This window comes from Cherax quadricarinatus, chromosome 3 (assembly GCF_038502225.1).
Source record: "Cherax quadricarinatus isolate ZL_2023a chromosome 3, ASM3850222v1, whole genome shotgun sequence".
Taxonomy (NCBI): domain Eukaryota; kingdom Metazoa; phylum Arthropoda; class Malacostraca; order Decapoda; family Parastacidae; genus Cherax; species Cherax quadricarinatus.
Genome location: NC_091294.1, coordinates 61,834,725 through 61,861,484, shown reverse-complemented (window position 1 = coordinate 61,861,484; position 26,760 = coordinate 61,834,725). Strand labels below are relative to the sequence as shown.

Genomic DNA, 26,760 nt, shown 5'->3' with positions numbered 1-26,760 from the left:
TACCTTCAGTAATCCACACAGTTATATGCACTGGTACCTTCAGTAATCCTCCCAGTTATGTGCACTGGTGCTCTTCAGTAATCCACACAGTTTTATGGACTGGTACCTTCAGTAATCCTCGCAGTTATTTGCACTGGTGGCTTCTGAAATCCTCACAGTTATATGCACTGGAACCTTCAGTAATCCACACAGTCATATGCATTGGTACCTTCAGTAATCCACACAGTTACATGCACTGGAACCTTCAGTAAACCACAAAGTTATATGCACTGGTGCCTTCAGTAATCAACGCAGTTATATACACTAGAGCCTTCAGTATTCCACACAGTTATATGCACTGGTGCATACAGTAATCTGCACAGTTATATGCAGTGGTACTTTCAGTAAACCACGCAGTAAAATGCACTGTTGCCTTCAGTAATTCACACAGTTATATGCTCTGGTGCCTTCAGAAATCAACACAGTTATATGCACTGGAACCTTCAGTAATCCATACATTTTTATGCACTGGTACCTTCAGTAATCCACACAGTTTCAGGCACTGCTACCTTCAGTAATACACACAGTTATATGCACTGGTATCTTCAGCAATCATTACAGTTATATACACTGGTACCTTCAGTATTCCACACAGTTACATGCACTGGTGCTTTAAGTAATCCACACAGTTACATGCACTGGTGCCTTCAGTAATACACACAGCTATATGCACTGGGGCCTTCAGTAATAAACTCAGTTATATGCACTGGTGTCTTCAGTAATACACACAGTTATATGCACTGGTACCTTCAGTAATCCACAGAGTTTTATGCACTGGTACCTTCAGTAGTCCACACAGTTACATGCACTGGTATCTTCAGTAATCCACACAGTGATATTTACTGGTACCTTCAGTAATCCACAGTTATATGCACTGGTATCTACAGTAATCCACACAGTTATATGCACTGGTACCTTCAGTAATCCACACAGTTACAAGCATTCGTACCTCCAGTAATCCACACAATTACATGCACTCGTACCTTCAGTAATCCACACATTTACAGGCACTGCTACCTACAGTAATCCACACAGTTATTTGCACTAGGATATTCAGTAATCCACACAGTTATATGCACCGGTACCCTCAGTAATCCACACAGTTATATGCACTGGTACCTTCAGTAATAACACAGTTATATGCACTGGTACCATAAGTAATCCAAACAGTTACATGCACTGTTGCCTTCAGTAATCCACACAGTAATATGCACTGGTGCCTTCAGCAATCCACAAAGTTACATGCACTGGTACCTTCAGTAATACACAAAGTTATATGTACTGGTACAATAAGTAATTCAAACAGTTATATGCACTTGCACCTTCAGAAATCTTCACAGTTACATGCACTGGTGCCTTCAGTAATCCACAAAGTCACGGGCACTTGTACCTTCAGTAATACACACAGTTATATGTACTGGTACCATAAGTACCAGATATAAGCACTGGTACATTCAGTAATCCTCAGAGTTATATGCACTGGTACCTTCAGAAATCCACACAGTTATATGCACTGGTACCTTCAGGAATTCACACAATTATATGCACTGGTACCTTCAGTAATCCACACAGTTATATGCACTGGTACCTTCAGTAATCTACACAGTTATATGCACTGGTATCATCAGTAATCCTCACAGTTATATGCACTAGTAGCTTCTGTAATTCACAGTTACATGCAGTTGTGCCTTTAGTAATCCACAGAGTTATATGCACTGTTACCTTCAGTAATCCACAGTTATATGCACTGGTACCTTCAGTTCTCCACACAGATTTATGCACTGGTACCTTCAGTAATCCTCACAGTTATTGGCGCTGGTACCTTCAGTAATCCTCACAGTTATATGCACTGGTGCCTTCAGTAATCCACACTGTTATATGCACTGGTGCCTTCAGTAATCCACACAGTTTTATGAACTGGTACCTTCAGTAATCCACACAATTATATGCACTGCTACCTTCAGTATTACACTCATTTATATGCACTGTTGCCTTCAGTAATCCACTGTTATGTGCACTAGTATCTTCCGTAATCCACACAGTTATATGCACTGGTACCATCAGTAATCCACACAGTTATATACACTTTTGTCTTCGGTAATTCACACAGTTATATGTATATGCACTGTGTCTTCAGTAATCCACACAGTATATGCCCTGGTGCCTTCAGTAATCCGCAGAGTTATATGCACTGGTACCTTCAGTATCCACACAGTAATGCACTGGTACACATAGTTATATGCACTGGCACCTTCAAAAATCCACACAGATATTTGCACTGGTACCTTCAGTAACCCACACAGTTACAGGCACTGGTGCCTTCAGTAATCCACACAGTTATAGGCACTGGTGCCTTCAGTAATCCACACAGTTATATGCACTGCTACCTACAGTAATCCACGCAGTTATATGCACTAGCGTCTTCAGTAATCCACACAGATATATGCACTGGTGCCTTCAGTAATACACACAGTTATATGCACTGGTGCCTTCAGTAATCCACAGAGTTATATGCACTGTTACCTTCAGTAATCCACAGTTATATGCACTGGTACCTTCAGTAATCCTCACAATTACATATACAGGTACCTTCAGTAATCCACACAGTTATATGCACTAGTACCTTCAGTAATCCGCACAGTTATATGCACTGGTACCTTCAGTACTCCACACAGTTTTATGCACTGGTTCCTTCAGTAATCCTCACAGTTAAATTCTCTGGTAGCTTCAGTAATCCTCAGACTTATATGCACTGGTGCCTTCAGTAATCCACACAGTTATATGCACTGGTACCTTCAGTAATCCACACAGTTTTATGCACTGGTACCTTCAGTAATCCTCACAGTTATATGCACTGGTAGCTTCAGTAATCCTCACAGTTTTATGCACTTCAGTAATCCTTCAGTTAATCGCAGTTATTTGCACTGGTAGCTTCAGAAATCCTCACAGTTATATGCACTGGAACCTTCAGTAATCCACACAGTCATATGCATTGGTACCTTCAGTAATCCACACAGTTACATGCACTGGAACCTTCAGTAAACCACAAAGTTATATGCACTGGTGCCCTAAGTAATTCAAACAGTTATATGCACTGGTTCCTTCAGAAATCCACACAGTACCACATTGGTGCCTTCAGTAATCCACACAGATATATGCACTGGTGCCTTCAGTAATCTGCACAGTTATATGCAGTGGTACCTTCAGTAATCCACAAAGTAATATGCACTGGTGCCTTCAGTAATTCACACAGTTGTATGCACTGGTGCCTTCAGTAATCAACACAGTTATATACACTAGAGCCTTCAGTATTCCACACAGTGATATGCACTGGTGAATTCAGTAATCTGCACAGTTATATGCAGTGGTACCTTCAGTAGTCCACGCAGTGATATGCACTGGTGCCTTCAGTAATTCACAGAGTTATATGCACTGGTGCCTGCAGAAATCAACACAGTTATGTGCACTGGTACCTTCAGTAATCCATACATTTTTATGCACTGGTACCTTCAGTAATCCACACAGTTACAGGCACTGCTACCTTCAGTAATACACACAGTTATATGCACTGGTATCTTCAGCAATCCACACAGTTATATACACTGGTACCTTCAGTAATCCACACAGTTATATGCACTGGTGCCTTCAGTAATCCACACAGTTACATGCACTCGTGCCTTCAGTAATACACACAGCTATATGCATTGGTGCCTTCAGTAATCCACACAGTTATGTGCACTGGTATCTTCAGTAATCCACACAGTTATATGCACTGGTACCTTCAGTAATCCACACAGTTATATGCACTGGTACCTACAGTAATCCACACAGTTATATCCACTGGTACCTTCAGTAATCCACACAGTTATATGCACTGGTACCTACAGTAATCCACACAGTTATATGCACTGGTACCTTCAGTAATCCACACAGTTATATGCACTCGTACCTCCAGTAATCCACACAATTATGTGGACTCGTACCTTCAGTAATCCAAACAGTTTTATGGACTGGTACCTTCAGAAATCCACACGTTTACAGCACTGCTACATACAGTAATCCACACAGTTATTTGCACTAGCATTTCAGTAATCCACACAGTTATATGCACTGGTAGCTTCAGAAATCCTTGGAGTTATATGCACTGCAACCTTCAGTAATCCACACAGTTTTATGCACTGGTACTTTCCGTAATCCAAACATTTATATACACTTCTACCTTCAGTTATCCACATAGCTATATGTATTGGTACCTTCAAAAATTCACACAGTTATATGCACTAGTATCTTCAGTAATCCACACAGATATATGCACTGGTGGCTTCGGTAATCCACACAGTTACATACACTGGTGTTTTCAGTAGTCCAAACAGTTATATGCACCGGTACCTTCAGTAATGCACAGTTATGTGCACTGGTACCTTCAGTAATGCACACAGTTATATGCATTGGTGCCTTCAGTAATCCATAAAATTGAATGCACTGGTATCTTCAGTAATACACAGAGTTATATGCACTGGTGCCTTCAGAAATCCACACAGTTAAATGCACTTGTATCTTCGGTAATACACACAGTTATATGCACTGGTACCTTCAGTAATCCACAGAGTTATATGCACTGGTACCTTCAGTAATCCACACAGTTATATGCACTGGTACCTTCAGTAATCCACACAGTTACATGCACTGGTACCTTCAGTAATCCACACAGTTTCATTCATTCGTACCTTCAGTAATCCACACAGTTACATGCACTGGTACATTTAGTAATCCACACAGTTACATGCACTTGTGCCTTCAGTAATCAACACAGTTACATGCATTCGTACCTTCAGTAATCCACACAGATATATGCTCTGGTACATTCAGTAATCCACACAGTTATATGCACTGGTACCTTCAGGAATTCACACAGTTATATGCACTGGTACCTTCATTAATCCACAGAGTTTTATGCACTGGTACCTTCAGTAATCCACACAGTTATATGCACTTGTACCTTCAGTAACCCACACAGTTATATGCACTTGTACCTTCAGTAATCCACAAAGTTACATGCACTGGTACCTTCAGTAATACACACAGTTATATGCACTGGTGCCTTAAGTAATTCAAAAAGTTATATGCACTGGTGCCTTCAGTAATCCACACATTTATATGCACTGGTACCTTCAGTTATCCACACAGTTATATGCACTGGTGCCTTTAGTAATCCTCACAGTTATTGGCGCTGGTACCTTCAGTAATCCACACAGTTATATGCACTGGTGCCTTCAGTAATCCACACAGTTATATGCACTAGTGCATTCAGTAATCCAAACAGTTTCATGCACTGGTACCTTCAGTAATCCACTCAGTTATATGCACTGCTACCTTCAGTTACCCACAAAGTTATATGCACTGGCACCTTCAAAAATCCACACAGATATATGCACTAGTACCTTCAGAAATCCACACAGTTATATGCATTGGTACCTTCAGTAATCCACACAGTTATTATATGTATGCACTTGTACCTTTAGTAATCTGCATAGTTTTGTGCACTGGTACCTTCAGTAATCCACACAGTTATATGCAATGGTACCTTCAGAAATCCACACAGTTATATGCATTGGTACCATCAGTAATCCACACAGTTATTTCCACTGGTACCTTCAGTAATCAACACAGTTATATGCACTGGTACCGTCAGTAATCTACACAGTTATACGCACTGGTACCTTCAGTATTCCACACAGTTATATGCAGTGGTACCTTCAGTATTCCTCACAGCTATATGCACTGGTACCTTCAGTAATCCGCACAGTTATATGCACTGGTACCTTCAGTAATCCACACAGTTTTATGCACTGGTACCTTCAGTAATCCTCACAGTTATATGCACTGGTGCTTTTCAGTAATCCACACAGTTTTATGGACTGGTACCTTCAGTAATCCTCGCAGTTATATGCACTGGTACCTTCAGTTATCCACACAGTTTTATGCACTGGTACCTTCAGTAATCCATACATTTATATGCACTGGTACCTTCAGTAATCCGCAAAGTTATATGCACTCGTACCTTCAGTAATCCACACAGTTAAATGCACTTGAACCTTCAGCAATCCACACAGTTATATGCACTTGCACCTTCAGTAATCCACACAGTTATATGCAGTGGTACCTTCATTAATCCACACAGTTTTATGCACTGGTACCTTCAGTAATCCACACAGTTATATGCACTGGTACCTTCAGTACCTTCAGTAATGCACACAGTTAGTAATCCACACAGTTTTATGCACTGGTACCTTCAGTAATCCACACAGTTATATGCACTCGTACCTTCAGTAATCCACACAGTTATATGCACTGGTACCTTCAGGAATTCACACAGTTATATGCGCTGGTACCTTCAGAAATCCTCACAGTTTTATGCACTCGTACCTGCAGTAATCCACACAGTTACATGCACTTGTGCCTTCATTAATCCTCACAGTTTTATGCACTGGTACCTTCAGTAATCCACACAGTTATTTGCACTTGTGCCTTCAGTAATCCACACAGTAATATGCATTGGTACCTTCAGTAGTCTACAGAGTTATATGCACTGGTACCATCAGTAATCCACACAGTTATATGCACTGGTGCCTTCAGTAATCCACACAGTTATGTGTACTAGTGGCTTCGGTAATTCACTCAGTTATATGCAGTGGTGCCTTTAGAAATCCACATAGATATATGCACTGGTACCTTCAGTAAACCACACAGTTATATGCACTGGTACGTTCAGTAATCCACACAGTTATATGCACTGGTGCATTCAGTAATCCACACAGTCACATGCACTGGTACCTTCAGTAATCCACACAGTTATATGCACTAGTACCTTCAGTAATCCACACAGTTATATGCACTGTTACCTTCAGTAATCCACACAGTTATATGGTACACTTACCTTCAGTAATCCACACAGTTATATGCACTGGTACCTACAGTAATCCACACAGTTATATTCACTGGTACCTTCAGTAATCCACACAGTTATATTCACTGGTACCTTCAGTAATCCACCCAGTTTTATGCACTGGTACCTTCAGTAATCCACACAGTTATATGCACTGGTACCCTCAGTAATCCACAGTTATATGCACTGGTATATTCAGTAATCCAAACAGTTATATGCACTGGTACCTTCAGTAATACACACAGTTATATGCACTGGTACCATCAGTAATACACACAGTTTTAGGCAAATGGGCCTTCAGTAATCCACACAGTTATATGCACTGGTACCTTCAGTAATCCACACAGTTATATGCACTGGTACCTTCAGAAATCCACACAGTTTCATTCACTCGTACCTTCAGTAATCCACACAGTTACATGCACTGGTACATTTAGTAATCCACACAGTTACATGCACATGTGCCTTCAGTAATCAACACAGTTATATGCACTGGTACCTTCAGTAATCTACTCATTTTTTATGAACTGGTACCTTCAGTATTCCACACAGTTACATGCACTGGTGCTTTAAGTAATCCACACAGTTACATGCACTGGTGCCTTCAGTAATACACACAGCTATATGCACTGGTGCCTTCAGTAATCCGCACAGTTGTATGCACTGGTGTGTTCAGTAATCCGCACAGTTGTAGGCACTTTTGCCTTCAGTAATCCGCACAGTTATAGGCACTGGTGCCTTCAGTAATCCACAAAGTTATATGTACTGGTACTTTCAGTAATCCACTCAGTTATATCCACTGATACCTCAGTAATTCACACAGTTATATGCACTGGTGGCTTCAGTAATTCGCAGAGTTATATGCACTGGTGCTTTTAGTAATCCACAGAGTTATATGCTCTGGTACCTTCAGTAATCCATAGTTCTATGCACTGGTGCCTTCAGTAATCCTCACAGTTATATGCACTGGCACCTTAAGTAATCCAAACAGTAATATGCACTGGTACCTTCAGTAATCCACACAGTTAAAAGCACTGGTACCTTCAGTACTCCACACAGTTTTATGCAGAGGTATCTTCAGTAATCCTCACAGTTATATGCACTGGTAGCGTCTGTAATCCTCACAGTTATGTGCACTGCTGCCTTCAGTGATCCACACAGTTTTATGCACTGGTACCTTCAGTAATCCACACAGTTTTATGCAATGGTGCTTTCCGTAACCCTCAGTTATATGCACTGGTGCCTTCAGTAATCCACAGAGTTTTTTCCGCTGGTTTCTTCAGTAATCTTCAGAGTTGCATGCACTGGTAGCTTCAGTAATCGTCATAGTTATTTGCAGTGGTACATTCAGTAATCCACACATTCATATGCACTGCTACCTTCAGTTATCCACATAGTTATATGCAGTGGTACCTTCAAAAATCTACTCTGTTATATGCACTGGTAACTTCAGTATTCCACACAGTTATAGGTACTGATGCCTTTAGTAATCCACAGAAATAGGCACTTGGTCCTACAGTAATCATCACAGTTATAGGCAGTGGTGATTTCAGTAATCCGCAGTTATAGGTTGTGGTGCACTGATTAGTCCACACAGTTATAGACATTGGTGCCTTCAGTAATCTTCGCAGTTATAGGCACTGGTGCCTTCAATAATCCAAACAGTTATAGGCACTGGTGGCTTCTGTAATCCACACAGTTATAATCACTGGTGGCTACAGTAATCCACACAGTTATAGGAACTGGTGCCTTCAGTAATCCACATAGTTATAGGCACTGGGTGCCTTAAGTAATCCGCACAATTGTAGGCACTGGTGCCTTAAGTAATCCGCTCAGTTATAGGCAGTGGTGCTTTCAGTAATCCACAGTTATAGGTTCTGGTACACTCATTAGTCCACACAGTTATAGACATTGGTGCCTTCAGTAATCTACGCAGTTATAGGCACTGGTGCCTTCAATAATCCACACAGTTATAGGCACTGGTGCTTTCAGTAATCCACACAGTTATAATCACTTTTGGCTACAGTAGTCCACACAGTTATAGGTACTAGTGCCTTCAGTAATCCACATAGTTATAGGCACTGGTGCCTTAAGTAATCCGCATAGTTGTAGGCACTTGTGCCTTCAGTAATCCGCACAGCTATAGGCACTGGTGCCTTCAGTAATCCACTCAGTTATAGGCACTGGTGGTTTCAGTTATCCACACAGTTATAATCACTGGTGGCTACAGTAATCCACGTAGTTATAGGCACTGGTGCCTTAAGTAATCTGCACAGTTGTAGGCACTGGTGCCTTCAGTAATCCGCACAGTTATAGGCAGTGGTGCTTTCAGTAATCCACAGTTATAAGTTCTGGTGCACTCATTAGTCCACACAGTTATAGACATTGGTGCCTTCAGTAATCTACGCAGTTATTGGCACTGGTGCCTTCAGTAATCCGCACAGTTATAAGCACTGGTGCCTTCAGTAATCCACGCAGTTATAGGCACTTGTGCCTTCAGAGATACACACAGTTGTAGGCACTGGTGTTTATATATATATATATATATATATATATATATATATATATATATATATATATATATATATATATATATATATATATATATATATATATATATATATAATATATATATATATAATATAGGGAGGTACCACCTCTAGAACTGTTATGGGGACCCTCATCCTCAGAGAAAAGATTAAACTTGCTTCAGGGAAAACTCAAGATTCTCCCTGAAGCTGTTTGAGAATTTTCTCCTACCACCCCCTATATTATGTATATATATTTTATTTAAAGACAAAATACATTGACAAAACATTTACAAAAATATGATACAAAGTAAAACAACATAGGTAACTCAGAGCTACATCTCGAATACTTCGTCCAGCTCCCAAGAGGTGGGCCGCGTGCGCAGAATGCTGCAGGCATTTCCTCTCTGGATCGCAACACTGAGTCTCTGAAGGAGGAAGCTGGTCGCCCTGTGGTCCTTGGTTTCTATGATGAGCTTTTCACCCAGCTCTTTGAGGAACTTTAGAGCACACTTGCCCCATGCTCCAAGGGTCTCCGACCCTATTGGAATGAAGTTATAGCAAGGGGGAAGGTCTTCATATTTTCGGATCTTCTGGGTCTCCCTGTGGCTGGCAGCTCCAACCCCTTCCACTACAGAGTATGGCAAGTAGGTGTCTGCCAATGTGGCAGCACAGGTGTAGTCCCAGGCAATCTGCTTTCCATCCTTCCAGGGAAGCATAGTGGCTCCATCAGGACGCTTTTGACTTCCATCAGACCTCTGTACTTGGGGTTCCCGTTGAGCTGGGCAACGGGCTGTGGCGAGGCTTCTCTTTATTATGTCATTGATCTCCTCATGTCTGGCATACTTCCCTTCTGCTGTGTGGCACACGAGACCATGGAGTCCGAATTGATCAGCTGTCGCCCTGCCGCAAATACACCTATGTTCGGTGAGGATGGGGGCGGCTAGGCGAAGAGCAACACCAATCCGAATGGCCTGTGAGTCGAGACGGGCGCCCAGGGAGGAATTGGGAACAGCTAACAGGAAATCTCCTGAGTGTGGTGCCTTCACTGCCAGGAGACGAGCTTTGTTCTTTCCTGAAGCATTGGAGAGCATTGTGTTGGCGATTTTTTCCATGATCGGTTTGTCCCAGTGGGACTGTTTGTGCTGTTTGGGAGGAGCTGGTCTACTGGAGGAGTCTGTAAGGGTGTCCCACCGATTTGCTGCTTCAGTCTTGAGCTCCTACCAAGTCTCTCAAGCGTTCGGGCACTATCTTCTTGACTAATGCACTGGAAGCCAAACACGAAGACAGAAAAGCAGGTAAAGCAACATGCGTTGCTTTACGCACCCCTATACCTCCCAGTCGCACTGGGATCAAGATTTTTGAATACAACTTTAATATCAAAAGTCTTAAGAAGAGAAGGCATATCAACCAAGTTTTCATGGTAAGGGAGAACCAACATATGTTTAGTTGAATAAGGCTGGTTGTCCCTTTTTGGATTGTAATTGATAAATCTTTTAAAGTTGCTAGAAATACTTTTTACAATCCAAAAAGGGACAACCAGCCTTATTCAACTAAAAATATGTTGGTTCTCCCTTACCATGAAAACTTGGTTGATATGCCTTCTCTTCTTAAGACTTTTAATATTAAAGTGTATGTGTGTGTGTGTGTGTGTGTGTGTGTGTGTGTGTGTGTGTGTGTGTGTGTGTGTGTGTGTGTGTGTGTGTGTGTGTGTGTGTGTGTTTGTGTGTGTGTGTGTGTGTGTGTGTGTGTGTGTGTGTGTGTGTGTGTGTGTGTGTGTGTGTCGTGACGAATAGGCAGAATTTGCGATCGTGGTTTAAATAGCAACGCTCATCTTGCCATATAGGACAAGCAAAAATTTGTGTATGTAATAATGTCGCAAAAATCATTCTAAACCTAACGAAAAAAAATATATTTCATTGTGTGTATTTAGTATTAAATTGCCGTAAAAGTATTTAAAATATATTTAGTAGGATTAGGCTAAAATAAACTGCGCTTCTTATAATAAGGTGAGGTAAGTTTTCTAAGAATATTTTGGTGCAAAATTAAAAATTTTTACATTAACATTAATGAAAAAAATTATCTTTAAACGTATAAAAGAAATTTTTAGAAAGGATTAAATTTTAAATGAATTCTTGCTAATTGATCAGTTTTACCTATTAGGCACGACATATATATATATATATATATATATATATATATATATATATATATATATATATATATATATATATATATATATATATATATATATATATATATATATATATATATGTATATATATATATATATATATATATATATATATATATATATATATATATATATATATATATATATATATATATATATATATATATATATATATATATATATATATATATATATATAAGATTTAAGTGATACATTATTGATATAAAGGTGGCATATACGGTACATGTTACTTGTGTATCACCGATTATAAGGCGAAAATCTCCTCCAGCTCCTCAGAGCTGGGGCGTGTGCCCAAAATACAGCAGGCATTACCCCTTTGAACAGCCGCACTGAGCCGCTGGAACAGAAAACTAGCTGCCCTGGGATCCCTAGTTACCCTGATGAGTCTTTTTCCCAGCTCCTTAAGGAATTTAGATGTATTCTTTCCCCAAGAGCGAAGGGTCTTTGAGCCTATGGGAACAAACATATAGTGATGGGCAAGTTCTCCATATTTTATAGACTTTTCGGACTCCCTGAAGCTGGCAGCTGCCCCTCCTTCCTCCCTGGTGTATTGGAGATAGGTATCAGTCAAGGTAGATGCACATGTATAATCCCATACCACCTGCTTCCCATCTGTCCAGGTTTGAAGGGTGATACCATCTGGACGCTTTTGGCTGCCATCAGATCTGCATAGCTGGGGTGGCTCTCTTACTGCTGGGCATCCGGCTGTTGCGAGGCTCCTCTTGATAATGTTATTAACCTCCTCATGTCTTGCAATCTTTCCCTCGGATTGACAGCACACAAGACCGTGGTACCCGAATCGGTCTGCTGCTTCACTGCCACAAATACACCTGTGTTCGGCGAGAATAGGAGCGGCAAGTCGAAGGGCAACACCGATGTGGATGGTCTGTGGGTCGAGGCGTGTGCCAAGGCTGGAGTTGGGAACAGCCAATAGAAAATCCCCTGCATGAGGGGCTCTCACTGCCAGGAGGCGGGCTCTATCCTTCCCTGACACACTCTGAAGCATTGTTGAGGCTATATTTTCCACTATTGGACTATCCCAGTACGATTGTTTGTAGTTGTTGGGGGTAGCATATTTGGTTTCAGAGCCCGTTAGATTATCCCAGATCATGGCTCCGTCAATGAACTTTTGGTCCTGGACTCCAATCTTGTCCCTAAGATGTTCAGGGAGAATCACTGCTACTAGCCTTCTGGATACAATACATGAGGACAGAAAAGAATATATATATATATATATATATATATATATATATATACATTCTTGTTTATTTATAAATAAAGTAATCGTATGTAATGGTTTTTCAGGAGACGACGGTAACCATGCGTATAAGGATTACTTCAAAGCCACAGAAGATGTGTCAGTTCAGTCAGTGTTGATGGCTATGTTTCTCGTGGCTCTCCATACTATCGCTGTCGTTGCTGTCTTTGCTGTCTTTGTTATTTCTGCTTACTTTGCTGTCAAAGCCTGTCGTCACTTTACTAAGGTCAGTTGCTAATTAAATTCTGCATAATTTTCATTCTGTTTCATTTATTTATTTTCGAAAAATAAATATTTACAGTAACTTTACGTCAACTTTTATTTTTACGCTTCTTGATTAAGCTATTTAAATATGCACTCAGTATATTTTTTAAATGTCGTTTTTATTACATTTTTGGCTCAGCGTGATGGGTCAGGAGTCAGATCACTTGTTACTTGATATTTCCGCAATTCTATCATACTTCTTTTGCTTCAGAATCATCTTAAAGTCACATAATCTTAAGGCGTCGCCTTAATGTAGAGGAAAAAACTGAATAAACAAGTTTTGCTCAATGATTTTTGCCATATGGATTTCTTGACTTGAAATATCGCTCCTCTGATAGTTTCATGATAATTATTTTTGTTTACTTATGTTAAAGTTACTGTAATAGAAAAAAAGGAGGCATTGAAAACATTGAAATCAAAGAAAAATATTTTTTTGATTCAGGCATTTCAATTAAAATAAAAACAAGCTCAGAAGAATTTATAATCAGCTCAAAAACAAACTAAATAGCAAGTTAGACAATCTAATTGAAAATAATGTCTGGACTAAACTTACTAATGAGAACTTTTTTACCTGTCAAATGAAGCATTAAATAAGACCACAACCGCTGTTCTAGGTTTCAGTCTAAGTTTTGCAACCTCCAAAAAATTGAAAATTTTTTTTGTAACTTTGGCTGTATAGTCCTTGTGGCTTAGCACTTCTTTTTGATTATAATAATAATAATAATTTTGTAACTTTGAAAAATCTACTGAAATCAATATAAGGAGATAAATGGTTTATAATGAAGCAAAATAATATTGATTGTTCTCACTGATTTTTTAAATCATATGAAACTCTTATTAAAAATTGAAAATTGCATATTACTAAAATAGACAAAATAAATTCATTAGTAATTTTAAAAGAAAGTGATTACCAAGGTAAAATCAGTAATCTCATAGACGACACAGATACTTATTCCAAACTATGAAAAAATACTTTAAAATCAGTCAACTGTAACTTTATCAATCGTCTCTCAACCTGCGGGTAGGGAGGACGCTCTCTGCGCTTGCCACTGTTGTTCCCAGGTGGCGGTTGGTGTACCTAGGTACCCAAAATGGCGGACCGACATGGACGCCGTGTAAACACGGTCTGTGTGGAGCTGGTCTGCGGAACACTTAACAGTTCTACGATGCATGTGGTTCTTCCTAGTATCATCCGTGATGCGTACGGCATTCCGTACGAAGAACTGTATGGAGTTACAGTTAATGGATTGACGAGGTATTTCATCAAGTTCATGAGTGCTGGGTTTTACGCCAGCATAGTCGACGCTTTCCAGGAGAAGAGGATGACAATTAATACAGCAGTGGAGGTCTGCCTTCATGATGTCTCCAGCTACGTAACGTGGGTAAAAATCAGAAATGTGTCATTCGAGGCTACGGAATATGATGTTGTGGCGGTATTTATTACGTATGACACGGTTCATGCGGCTGAATTGGGAGTGTGGAAGGATGGGCTTTATATGGGGCTGCTGGAGGGAACATTCACACTGAAGATGTCGCTGAGGCAGCCGATTCCATCGTACGTTCTGCTGGAGGACTACAGAACGCAGGTCTATGTATATTATGCAGGACAACGAAGGACATGCTGGTTGTGCGGGTCTTATGATCATATGGCGGCCCAGTGTCATTGGAGGCAGGGCTGGCGTGAACAAGTGCCAACACCGGTGGACCAACAGCTGGCCACTTTGGTGCCTGGGATAGGTGCAGCCACAGGGCAGGCGCCTAGAAGTTGGAGTGACGAAGTGGACAGAGCGGTATTGGAGATGGGAACGTGTTCCACATTGCCTGTGGGCACGGAGGCTGAGCAGACACCTGTGGAGGCGGCTGTTGACATGAGTGTTTTGCATAAGGATGGCCTGCTGGAGGAGGTCTTGAAAGACTTCTTGGGTGCAGAGGAAGGAAGTCCTGATGGTGTGAATGCTGAATGTGTGGTGGTGGGGGCATCAGCCACACGTGAGTGTGAGGAGACCTTCTGTGGGGAGGGTCAGCAGCAAAAGATGGTGGTTGAGGTGCAAAAGAGCAGCGGGGGCATTGGACATGGATGACGTGTTAAAGCCAGGACAACAGCCTGGAAAGAAATCATGGAAGACCATGCTGGAGCCCCCAGGACATGGTTGTACCAGTACTGAGGTGGTGAAAGGTTCGAGGGAAACAGAGGGGGTAGGGGGTCAGGATAGACAGAGTGCTAAAAGTGGCTCTAGTCAGCTGCCCAGTATTTCGAGTACGCCGCAAAGGCGTCTGGGGAAACCACCTTTACTGTAATACTTCAAGGTTGTCACTATAAATGTCAATGGTCTGAGGGCTGAGGTTAAGAGAGTGTGGGTGGAGTGGTTTCTATGGAGATTTGATGTGGATATTTGTTTCATACAGGAGCATAATTACAGGTTTGGATGTGAGTTGCATTTGAGGGGATATAAGATGTATGTGAGTGGCTCGTTGAGGTTAAAAGGGGGGGGTTGCTGTGGCTGTGAAGGAGATCAGTCCCTTGCATGTTTTGGGGTGAGAGGAGGGGGTGGGGTGGTTGTGCGAGTGGAGGGAGTGGGGGTGAGATTAGGGTATGTTTTATAGGAGTATATATGCCGGCAGACGGCAATGCAAGAGTTAAGGAAAATTTTGTTAGGGATGTATTGCTGTATCATTTTAGGGGATTGCCTTTAGTCACTGTGAGAGGAGGAGATTGGAACTGTGCCATAAGACAGGGTGATGTTGACCCGAGGGGGCAGGGTGTGTGCTGGGTTTATTACGCAATGAGTTGGGCGATGTGGGGGTTTTCGATGTGGTGGGGAGGGGTAGTTAGAGGGTTGAGTATACGTTTGTATGAAGGGGTTATGCTGCATGTCTGGATAAACTCTATGCAATGGAGGCAATATGCATAGTGAGGGTTAGGACCTTTGATGTGGGATTTTCTGACCATAGGGCGGTTATTGCGGATCTCGACAGGGATGGTATGGTTAGGACCCAACCTGGTTATTGGAAATTAAATGTGAGACTCTTGAAGGGGAGGGAGTGAGTAAGGTTTTTGGAGAATGGTGGCAATCTCTATGGGGGTCACAGGAAGCAGGGTTGTGTGTCTTGAATTGGTGGGAGAAGCAGGCTAAACCGGGTATTCCGGGATTCTTTAAATATAGGGGTAGGGAAGAGATATGGGTTACAGAATTATTTGGAAGGTCAGCTGAATGAGTGTTATGAGGAGGGTGGGGGGCAGTATGGGACCATTGCACAACTCAGGCGTAGATTGGCGGAATTACATAATGGCCATTTTGATGCCATACGATGTTTTTGGGTCAGACAGAAGGAGTCTACTATATTGCTATTGGGGGTAAGTGAGGGTATGGGTGGATATCATATGGGTCAGGCGCTTACAACTACAGAAGGCATGAGTAATTATGCTGATACCTTGTTTAGGGGGAAATGGGGGCAGGGGAGGAGGGTGATGCTATTGAGGAAGTGTTTAGGGGGAGGAGTTGGTTGGGGAGACAAGAGGGGGAGGGGATGGAGTTGGGAGGTGAGATTAGCATGGGGGAAGTTGAGGAGGCAGTGTTCAACATGAGTACTGGCAAGGCGCCAGGTATAGATGGGATTTCAAATGATTTTTATACAGTTCATTGGGAGCATATTAAGCACTGTCTGGTGGAGGTCATGAATTACATGCTACAGAAGGGGAAGCTAGGACAAACACTAAGTACGGGGATGGTTGTATTGGTGCACAAAAAGCAGGAGGGAAGAGTCTTAAGTGCATATAGAGCTATTTCACTAATGTGCTCTGACTATAAGATTTTTGCGAAGATTTTAGGCAATAGGATGAAGAAGGTTACAGGGGCAGTTAAACATAGGGGTCAGATGGGCATACCGGGGAGAAGTATGAGAGATGGTCATGGGTGCATAAGGAATTTTTTGGAGAGTTGCAAGGGGGAGGACTATTGGGTCTTGATTGGGAGAATGCATACGACTGTGTGAATAGGAAATTTTTGAGGGTTAGTTTGTTGCGTCAGGGTTTTGGGGAAAGGGTTGTGTGGTGGGTTGATATGCTGTACTCATCAGCAATGGTGCAGGTTCAAGACAATGGTAGGTTGGGGCGGCTGGTTAACGTGGAGAGGGGTTTGAGGCAAGGGTGCCCTCTTTCTCAAATACTGTTTGCGTGTATGCAGAATCCGTTCTATGAACTAGTAGAGGGGGGGACGTTACAGGGGGAGAGGGACGTTTGTATAGGTATAGTGGGTTATGTGGATGACACCACTGTCTTGATAGATGGGGTAGAGGGTTTGCATTCTTTGGGAAGGATGTTGGAGCTTTTTGGGGAGAGTGATGGGCATGCATGTAAATAGGGCGAAATCGAGTTTGTTGGAGGTGGGTTCTCTGGTGGGGGGGATTTGGGGTTGGAGTTTGGGTGGGCAGTGGTGGATGCGCAGGAGGTCAGAAGGGTACACTCAGTGTACCCTTCCCAGTGGAGAAAGCATTGAGTAGGTTACAGAGTTTACAAGCGGGAGATGTCACCTTACAGCAGAGGGCGGTAATAGTTAATCTGCTTGTTTATAGTAAAGTGTGGAGTATGACTGAAGTGTAACCTTTGAGGACACAAGACGTGCAGGAGATCCAGCGTCGGGTATTACGTTATGTCTGGGGTTTTGAGAGGGCATGGTGGAGGTGGTGATGTCCCATGTACGCAGCTGGGATGTGGGCCTTTTAGCTTTGGTGCCGAGAGTGAAAGCCCTATACGTAAAACAGAGATTTGTCAGGGCTGGGGGGAAAAAGGGGTTAGAGTGGGGTATGCGATTATGGTAGGGTGATAACATGCTTTTTATTTGTGTGAAAGGTTTTTTGGCCTCGTTTTATAATTAGAAGGTTATCACGACATGGTACACGTCGAAAATATGTCCAAATATGGCTAATAAATGTTATAATATGTATGTTGTGTGTTACATGTAGGGCATTTTGGGGGGTGTCTTACATCCACAACTATACTGGGGGGTGTCTTACATCCACAACTATACTGGGGGGGTGTCTTACATCCACAACTATACTGGGGGGGTGTCTTACATCCACAACTATACTGGGGGGTGTCTTACATCCACAACTATACTGGGGGGGTGTCTTACATCCACAACTATACTGGGGGGTGTCTTACATCCACAACTATACTGGGGGGGTGTCTTACATCCACAACTATACTGGGGGGGTGTCTTACAACCACAACTATACTGGGGGGGTGTCTTACATCCACAACTATACTGGGGGGGTGTCTTACAACCACAACTATACTGGGGGGTGTCTTACAACCACAACTATACTGGGGGGGTGTCTTACAACCACAACTATACTGGGGGGTGTCTTACAACCACAACTATACTGGGGGGGTGTCTTACAACCACAACTATACTGGGGGGTGTCTTACAACCACAACTATACTGGGGGTTGTCTTACAACCACAACTATACTGGGGGGTGTCTTACAACCACAACTATACTGGGGGGGTGTCTTACAACCACAACTATACTGGGGGGTGTCTTACAACCACAACTATACTGGGGGGGTGTCTTACAACCACAACTATACTGGGGGGTGTCTTACAACCACAACTATACTGGGGGGGTGTCTTACAACCACAACTATACGGGGGGGTGTCTTACAACCACAACTATACTGGGGGGTGTCTTACAACCACAACTATACTGGGGGGGTGTCTTACAACCACAACTATACTGGGGGGTGTCTTACAACCACAACTATACTGGGGGGTGTCTTACAACCACAACTATACTGGGGGGTGTCTTACAACCACAACTATACTGGGGGGTGTCTTACAACCACAACTATACTGGGGGGGTGTCTTACAACCACAACTATACTGGGGGGGTGTCTTACATCCACAACTATACTGGGGGGGTGTCTTACATCCACAACTATACTGGGGGGGTGTCTTACATCCACAACTATACTGGGGGGTGTCTTACAACCACAACTATACTGGGGGGGTGTCTTACAACCACAACTATACTGGGGGGTGTCTTACAACCACAACTATACTGGGGGGGTGTCTTACAACCACAACAATACTGGGGGGTGTCTTACAACCACAACTATACTGGGGGGGTGTCTTACAACCACAACTATACTGGGGGGGTGTCTTACAACCACAACTATACTGGGGGGGTGTCTTACAACCACAACAATACTGGGGGGTGTCTTACAACCACAACTATACTGGGGGGGTGTCTTACAACCACAACTATACTGGGGGGGTGTCTTACAACCACAACTATACTGGGGGGTGTCTTACAACCACAACTATACTGGGGGGGTGTCTTACAACCACAACTATACTGGGGGGGTCTTACAACCACAACTATACTGGGGGGTGTCTTACAACCACAACTATACTGGGGGGGTGTCTTACAACCACAACTATACTGGGGGGGTCTTACAACCACAACTATACTGGGGGGTGTCTTACAACCACAACTATACTGGGGGGGTGTCTTACAACCACAACTATACTGGGGGGGTCTTACAACCACAACTATACTGGGGGGTGTCTTAAAACCACAACTATACTGGGGGGGGTGTCTTACAACCACAACTATACTGGGGGGGTCTTACAACCACAACTATACTGAGTCTTTTCTTTTTGCTGTAGAGTATTAGAGATGCATGAGAATTTGTACGTTGTATTTTGCTTTTATCATTCTATGGAAACGTTGTTTTTCTGTGGCGACATACCGGGCAGCTGTATCATGGACTCTATATAATTAAGAATGATCCGAGTTATTATTCTGTGTATAAGGTTTACATATATTATATAAAAATGTGTCACATGTCTTGCATTATGGCTTTTTGTGCAATGTTCAACGTTTTGATGTTGTTACAAGAATAGCACAAGGCCACCTGTATGTTCCGGTGTGAACTGCCCTTTAATTAACTACGATGTATGAATGTTGTGTGTTCGATTGGGGGATTGTGTGAGGTAATGGGTGGGAGTAGAGGAAAGCGTATGTAATTGATTGGTGTTTGGTGTGAAAGTAATGTTCTAAGAGATAATGAAACTTCCTGGGTTTGGTGTTATTGTGTTGAAACAACACTCGGGTGCAAATCAATATCGTCTACAGCATGTATCACTTTGTTATGGCTTAATTCATAACATATATTTTTTTAATTGGGAATTGTAATGAAATGTAAATACATGATGGAGTGGTGGGTCACTCCATCCACATGATAGTCATGTGAAAGTAGGTCTGCACGACTACGTATTCAAAGTGTATTATGTGATATTTTTGATGGTGGTATTAGAGCCATTATGTATGTTGTAAGCGTGGCCTGGAGTAACGTCACAAAGTTTTTCATAAAATGGAACATTGTAATACCATTAGTGTGGTATATAGCAACTAATTTCGATATCGTTGATTTTGTGTCGTGTGTAAATATAAAGCCAATGGTGATTGTTTATATTTATATTTGGGTTATAGACGAATTAAACATAGGTTTAAACTGATATTTAATTAAATGTGGAGTGGCTATTGTTTTAGCCAGGTTACACTGTACATTGTTTTACTTTGGGGGGGGGAGTCGGAATTGGAACGGAGGATGTCAATGTATTATGTACATTTTTGTGTTTTTAGGTAGGATGTTGGTTGAGTTGAATTTGTCTTAGTGCAATTTTAGATTATAGCAGTACCATTGTGGATTTTGATCATATGTGCCACTAAATTGCACATATTTATGTATTTTGTAAATGTGATTTTAAATAAAATATAAAAAAAATTGAAACTTTAACAAGTCAATAACACGTCCAAAGACATGCAAAGATGAACTAATTAAAAATTCAGGATAACCAATCAGTCTTTTCCATATATATACGAAAAAATCTGAGAACATAAGTCAGTTTATCCAGACCCATAATTAGCTCCATAGGTTTAGTTTCTTATAACTTATTTAATGCCTACTAGATATGTTGAGCCAAATTGCTGGCAATGTTTCTACTTTTAATGTTAAAAAAAATCTTGATTATTTGATAAATTAAGCACCATAAATGATTTAAATAATTTCAGTAGGGCTAGATTTAATGTCACATCAACCTTTCCTGTCTGAAGACCTCGGTAACTATGATATACCATTACCTGTACCAACAATAACTGAGTTTGATTAATATGCATGTATTATTTATTGATCTCTACTCTTTCAATTTTGTTTATTGTGAAAAGTAGACAGTTCCTGATTTTTTTCCTTTTTAACACCACTAACAGTCTAATTCTGTAAACCACTAAACTGGTTTCAATCAACATGTTCAATCAAGTATGTGTACCTTTGTACTTCTGTACCTAGACGGGTTAGGACATCAGTAGGTCACTCTGCCTCTTTTTTTTGGGGGGAAGGGGGGCTTTCCTATGATATCCACACATGCGCACCCATACCTTTATGAACCCCTGCCTACTTCCTTACTACAGATGTTAAATCGATCATGTTGCAGTCAGTGATTGCAACTACTTGGTTTAGAGTATTTGTAGCCTTACGATACTTTTATGAAGTAGTAGCTGGGCGAGTTGTACATTATGATGGGCCAAGCTTGAAGCTATATATCGACGTTCACGACGGACTTAACATAACATATATATTACATCGATTTTCACGACGGACGTAACGTGATGTTCAGTGTGTAAACTCTCGTCTGACGTCACTGGAATATCACGAGACTCCCTTGGCATAATGAGCAATCCTGCAATTTTGTGTAATATTGTTGTTTAACGTTGTGTACAATAAACTCTATTAAATAGCCTTCGAGTCTGTACAGCCTATAACTTGAGATGTATACGACATTCCTCTCATTTTTCAAGAGAGAAGATTCAATTATTTTAATTTCCATGACAGAACCATTGTGTACAATGATCTGGGCAGCAGCCCACCCCAGTGGGTGATTACAAGAACTAACATGGGTAAAGATAACATTCGACTCCTAGCTCATCCTGATTGATTACTGGTGTTTGATAACCTGGTTTGCAAAGGTTTACCTGTCTGACCAATATACTAGAGCGGGCACAGAGTGCATGGGATTTTGTAACATCACCCACATTATTGGGTGGGGTGATTTTTTTTTATATATTTTATTTAAAAGTTCATTACATATACAATTCTCATATAATTATATACATAATTTATTACAATCATGTCATATAAGGGGTAAAACTCAATCACCCCGTCAACTCCTAAAGTGTACTGGACTCTACCATGGAGGACTTAACCATCCACCATCTATACAACTTAAAGGCTACAAAGAAAACAAAACATTATGATCATTGCTAGTCGTCCAGCGCCTGACTGAAACTACTATACAATATCAGTAATGGCAACGATTGTCAATAACCCGAAAATTGAAAATATATACATGTGTTGCGCTTACAGCTGTAACATACATGTGTTGCGCTTACTGCTGTAACATACATGTGTTGCACTTACTGCTGTAACATACATGTGTTGCACTTACAGCTGTAACATACATGTGTTGCACTTACTGCTGTAACATACATGTGTTGCGCTTACTGCTGTAACATACATGTGTTGCGCTTACTGCTGTAACATACATGTGTTGCACTTACAGCTGTAACATACATGTGTTGCGCTTACTGCTGTAACATACATGTGTTGCGCTTACTGCTGTAACATACATGTGTTGCACTTACTGCTGTAACATACATGTGTTGCGCTTACTGCTGTAACATACATGTGTTGCACTTACAGCTGTAACATACATGTGTTGCACTTACAGCTGTAACATACATGTGTTGCGCTTACAGCTGTAACATACATGTGTTGCACTTACTGCTGTAACATACATGTGTTGCGCTTACAGCTGTAACATACATGTGTTGCGCTTACAGCTGTAACATACATGTGTTGCGCTTACTGCTGTAACATACATGTGTTGCACTTACTGCTGTAACATACATGTGTTGCACTTACTGCTGTAACATACATGTGTTGCACTTACTGCTGTAACATACATGTGTTGCACTTACTGCTGTAACATACATGTGTTGCACTTACTGCTGTAACATACATGTGTTGCGCTTACTGCTGTAACATACATGTGTTGCACTTACAGCTGTAACATACATGTGTTGCACTTACAGCTGTAACATACATGTGTTGCACTTACAGCTGTAACATACATGTGTTGCACTTACTGCTGTAACATACATGTGTTGCACTTACAGCTGTAACATACATGTGTTGCACTTACAGCTGTAACATACATGTGTTGCGCTTACTGCTGTAACATACATGTGTTGCACTTACTGCTGTAACATACATGTGTTGCACTTACTGCTGTAACATACATGTGTTGCACTTACTGCTGTAACATACAGCAGCACATAACAAACATAATTATAAAGGCTATTTTCTATCATAATTTATTTACAAAGATAAACAATATTCAATGCACATATCACTATAACCTACATCTCCGAATATCATTAGGTTTATTAAAAGATAAACCCAGGTAAACTTCCACTCCAAAAGTGTCCTAGACACTACCCTAAAGTGACATAATCATCCCCCACCTATACTAATCAGTTCCCTCTAAATTCAAAACTTACACAGTATATCCATAGCTATGTATCCATTGCAAGCGTGTTGCAACAAGAATATATAAACGAGTGCAATAAATATATATGTATAAACTTTAAAATGAGGATGCATACATATGATGCACATACAGCTGTAAAATTACAGTAGCTTGGAACAATCAAGTTTAGTAAGGGTTTACTTCACTCAGCCTACCTGCACAATATGTTATACCTTACCTTGTTGTTACATAACAACTCATACCTACAATGAGCACATAATCCTAACAGTGTGGCTGAAAGGGTGCACAGCCACGGCAAATCTATTCGCCCAGTGCTTTATTCCTGAAATCGTGAGTGTTGCAACTAGTATATATAAAGCCCTAACGCACCCTTCCAACACCCCCCCCCTAGCGTTGTTCCTCTTATAATTGAATGCCACAATAATATGCTTTGTATAGATTACATACAATACTATAATTAAATATTAAAAACGTGTGTCCCAAAAAACAAAAACGCCTTAACAAATTAACACACCATTCGCCTGTGCGTAAAAGGGAACAGGTATTTTACTCCAGGTGTTAAACCATACCACTAAACTTCATAACTAAAGCCACTAATTTTTAACAACAATACAAATATACACAGTCACAGCACCCCACTACCAATTTCGTTGAACAGCAATTAAATTTAACATGGGTATAAAACTAACACAGTACTGTGCCTAACCCGAGAACCCAAGGTTTAGTTACCATGGTTAGAAAGGTTATCCTGTACGCAGGGAACATAACCAGAGGTTAAACTAGTATATCACATATCGCATTCTTTCACATCATCCATTCCCCACACACTATCCACACAACTTTGCTGCTGAACCACCTTACCCACATACATCCCTCGGAAGGAGACCAACCCTTTGCCCGCCCCCTGGGTTCACGAGAAGGAGGCGACCCACAGTGAGATTCCGGTAACCCTCCGAGAAGCTGGTTGCCCACCGCCCCCCATAGACTTGTCTATTCCTATACATCGTTCTATAAAACCTCGATGCTAAAGCTTTTATCTTCAAATCTCCCCTTACCTCCCTCATCCCCCAAGATACATATAAATAATCCGCTATGACATACGTTAAAGCCGTTCCTACATCCCTTGGCACCCCATTTACATCCAACAATTAAGCCCGTAGGAACGACCATCTCCCCCCCCCACCAAAAAAAAAGTCTGATAACACCCCCCATTCATAATCTCATCCCCTTCAAAGAGTAACAAAAAATACCGCATGAAAAGCTGTTTCGACGTCCCCACAGTGCAAGCATGAGGCCTGTCTTACAAGACTCATTTTACGCAGCTCTTCCTTAGAGGCCAAAATTCCCATAAGAAAGCTATGTACAAACTCCCTTACCCCCGCTGGTATCCTAAGCAAGCTAAACTCCTTCCAAATCGTCTGCCAGTCATATGTTAGGTATACAGCGACCACTTGTAAGACACCCTGACCCCCCACAGCACGCACCAACCTTTTTACCTTTAATTTGGACACCTGTCTTATAGTCAATAAAAGCCTCAACATGTCCTCACAATTCCTCAAATCCCTACCACACCACCGTCTGCGTGCATCCTCCATCACCCTGCCCACCCTAACACCCCGGTCACCCCCCCCCCTGCCCGAATATACCTTTGTTTAATGTATATAGCCGTTACTCTAGGACCCAACGCCAATAAGCCGAGACCCCCCTCATCGCACATCCATCATTACCACTTCCTTACGTAACCATGCCCTCCCAAACCCCCACACATACCTTAAAACCCTCCTCTGGATTTCCACAATGTCTTGTACTCTTAAAGGAAACACCTCTGCCACCCCCCACACCTTACTGTAGACCAGCGAGTTAACCACCAATACTCTCTGTTGTAACGCTACATCCCTAACCCTTAAGCTTCTAAGCCTACCCAAAACCCTGCTTGTAACTAATTCCGAATTCACCCTCCTGCATTCCTGCACCTCCGCCATGTACCATACCCCACAAACCCTGATTCTATCTACTACTGTCCATCCCACCCCCTCCCCCAAGCTCCCTCCAATCTAATTCCTCACCTCTAATACTCTCGACTACGTTAAATTGACTCTCATACCAGTAACAAAATATCTGAATTACTCCACCAACCATCCGTAGATCTTCCTCACCCATTACCAGTACAGTAGTATCATCCACATAGCCAACAATAACCACCCCTGATACCCCTCATCATCCCCTGTCTATTCATCACCTCATCTACAAGCCTATAGAATGGATTCTGCACACAGGCAAACAGCAGCTGAGATAGTGGACAACCCTCCCTCAAACCTCTCCCCATCAGTACCGGGTCCCCCACCCTTCCATTAACCTGTACCCATATTACAACCCAGGAGTCCAAATGGCCTGTTATCCTGGGTGTAAAGGGAGCAAAATAAACACAGCAGAAAACTTTTGACTTATATTATCCTTCACCAATTTAGAACAGAAGTATGTACACTATATACACTATGTACAGCGATAGGTATTAGTGCACTCCACGGTAAGCAAGGCAGAATAGAAGCCACTAGAGAGCAGACCGTGCTTCAACCAGCTCTAGAAAGGGAATGACAAGGAAGACAGGAGAGTGGTACCCACTTAACCTCTGCGGTTGCCAAAACCATCTTCTCATTGGCTGGAACCTGGGTACTGGTTGAACGACGGGGCCCCATCGTCAACCCTCAGTTCCCTGGTTGTGTACATTCACCGAATAAAGGTTACATACTCTTTGCATGCCACAACCCTCACTACTGCTCTCTCATACAAGGTCTGCACCCATCTCACCGCCCCCCCCAAAACCCAACTTCTCCAAACAAATTCTTAAGAAATCCCTGTTCATGCAATCACATGCATTAGCCCAATCTAAACCGAGTAT

At 41.7% G+C, this 26,760-nt stretch overlaps 1 protein-coding gene across 3 annotated transcripts in view; it reads left to right on the top strand.

Moving 5' to 3' along the window:
- Positions 1-26,760, top strand: part of LOC128705855 (uncharacterized) — a 623,755-nt gene that overhangs the window by 291,371 nt on the left and 305,624 nt on the right. For all 3 annotated transcript variants that reach the window (XM_070092017.1, XM_070092006.1, XM_070092020.1), the window contains exon 5: positions 13,033-13,211. In XM_070092017.1, coding sequence (XP_069948118.1) covers positions 13,033-13,211 — 179 coding nt within the window. The remainder of the gene's footprint in view (positions 1-13,032; positions 13,212-26,760) is intronic.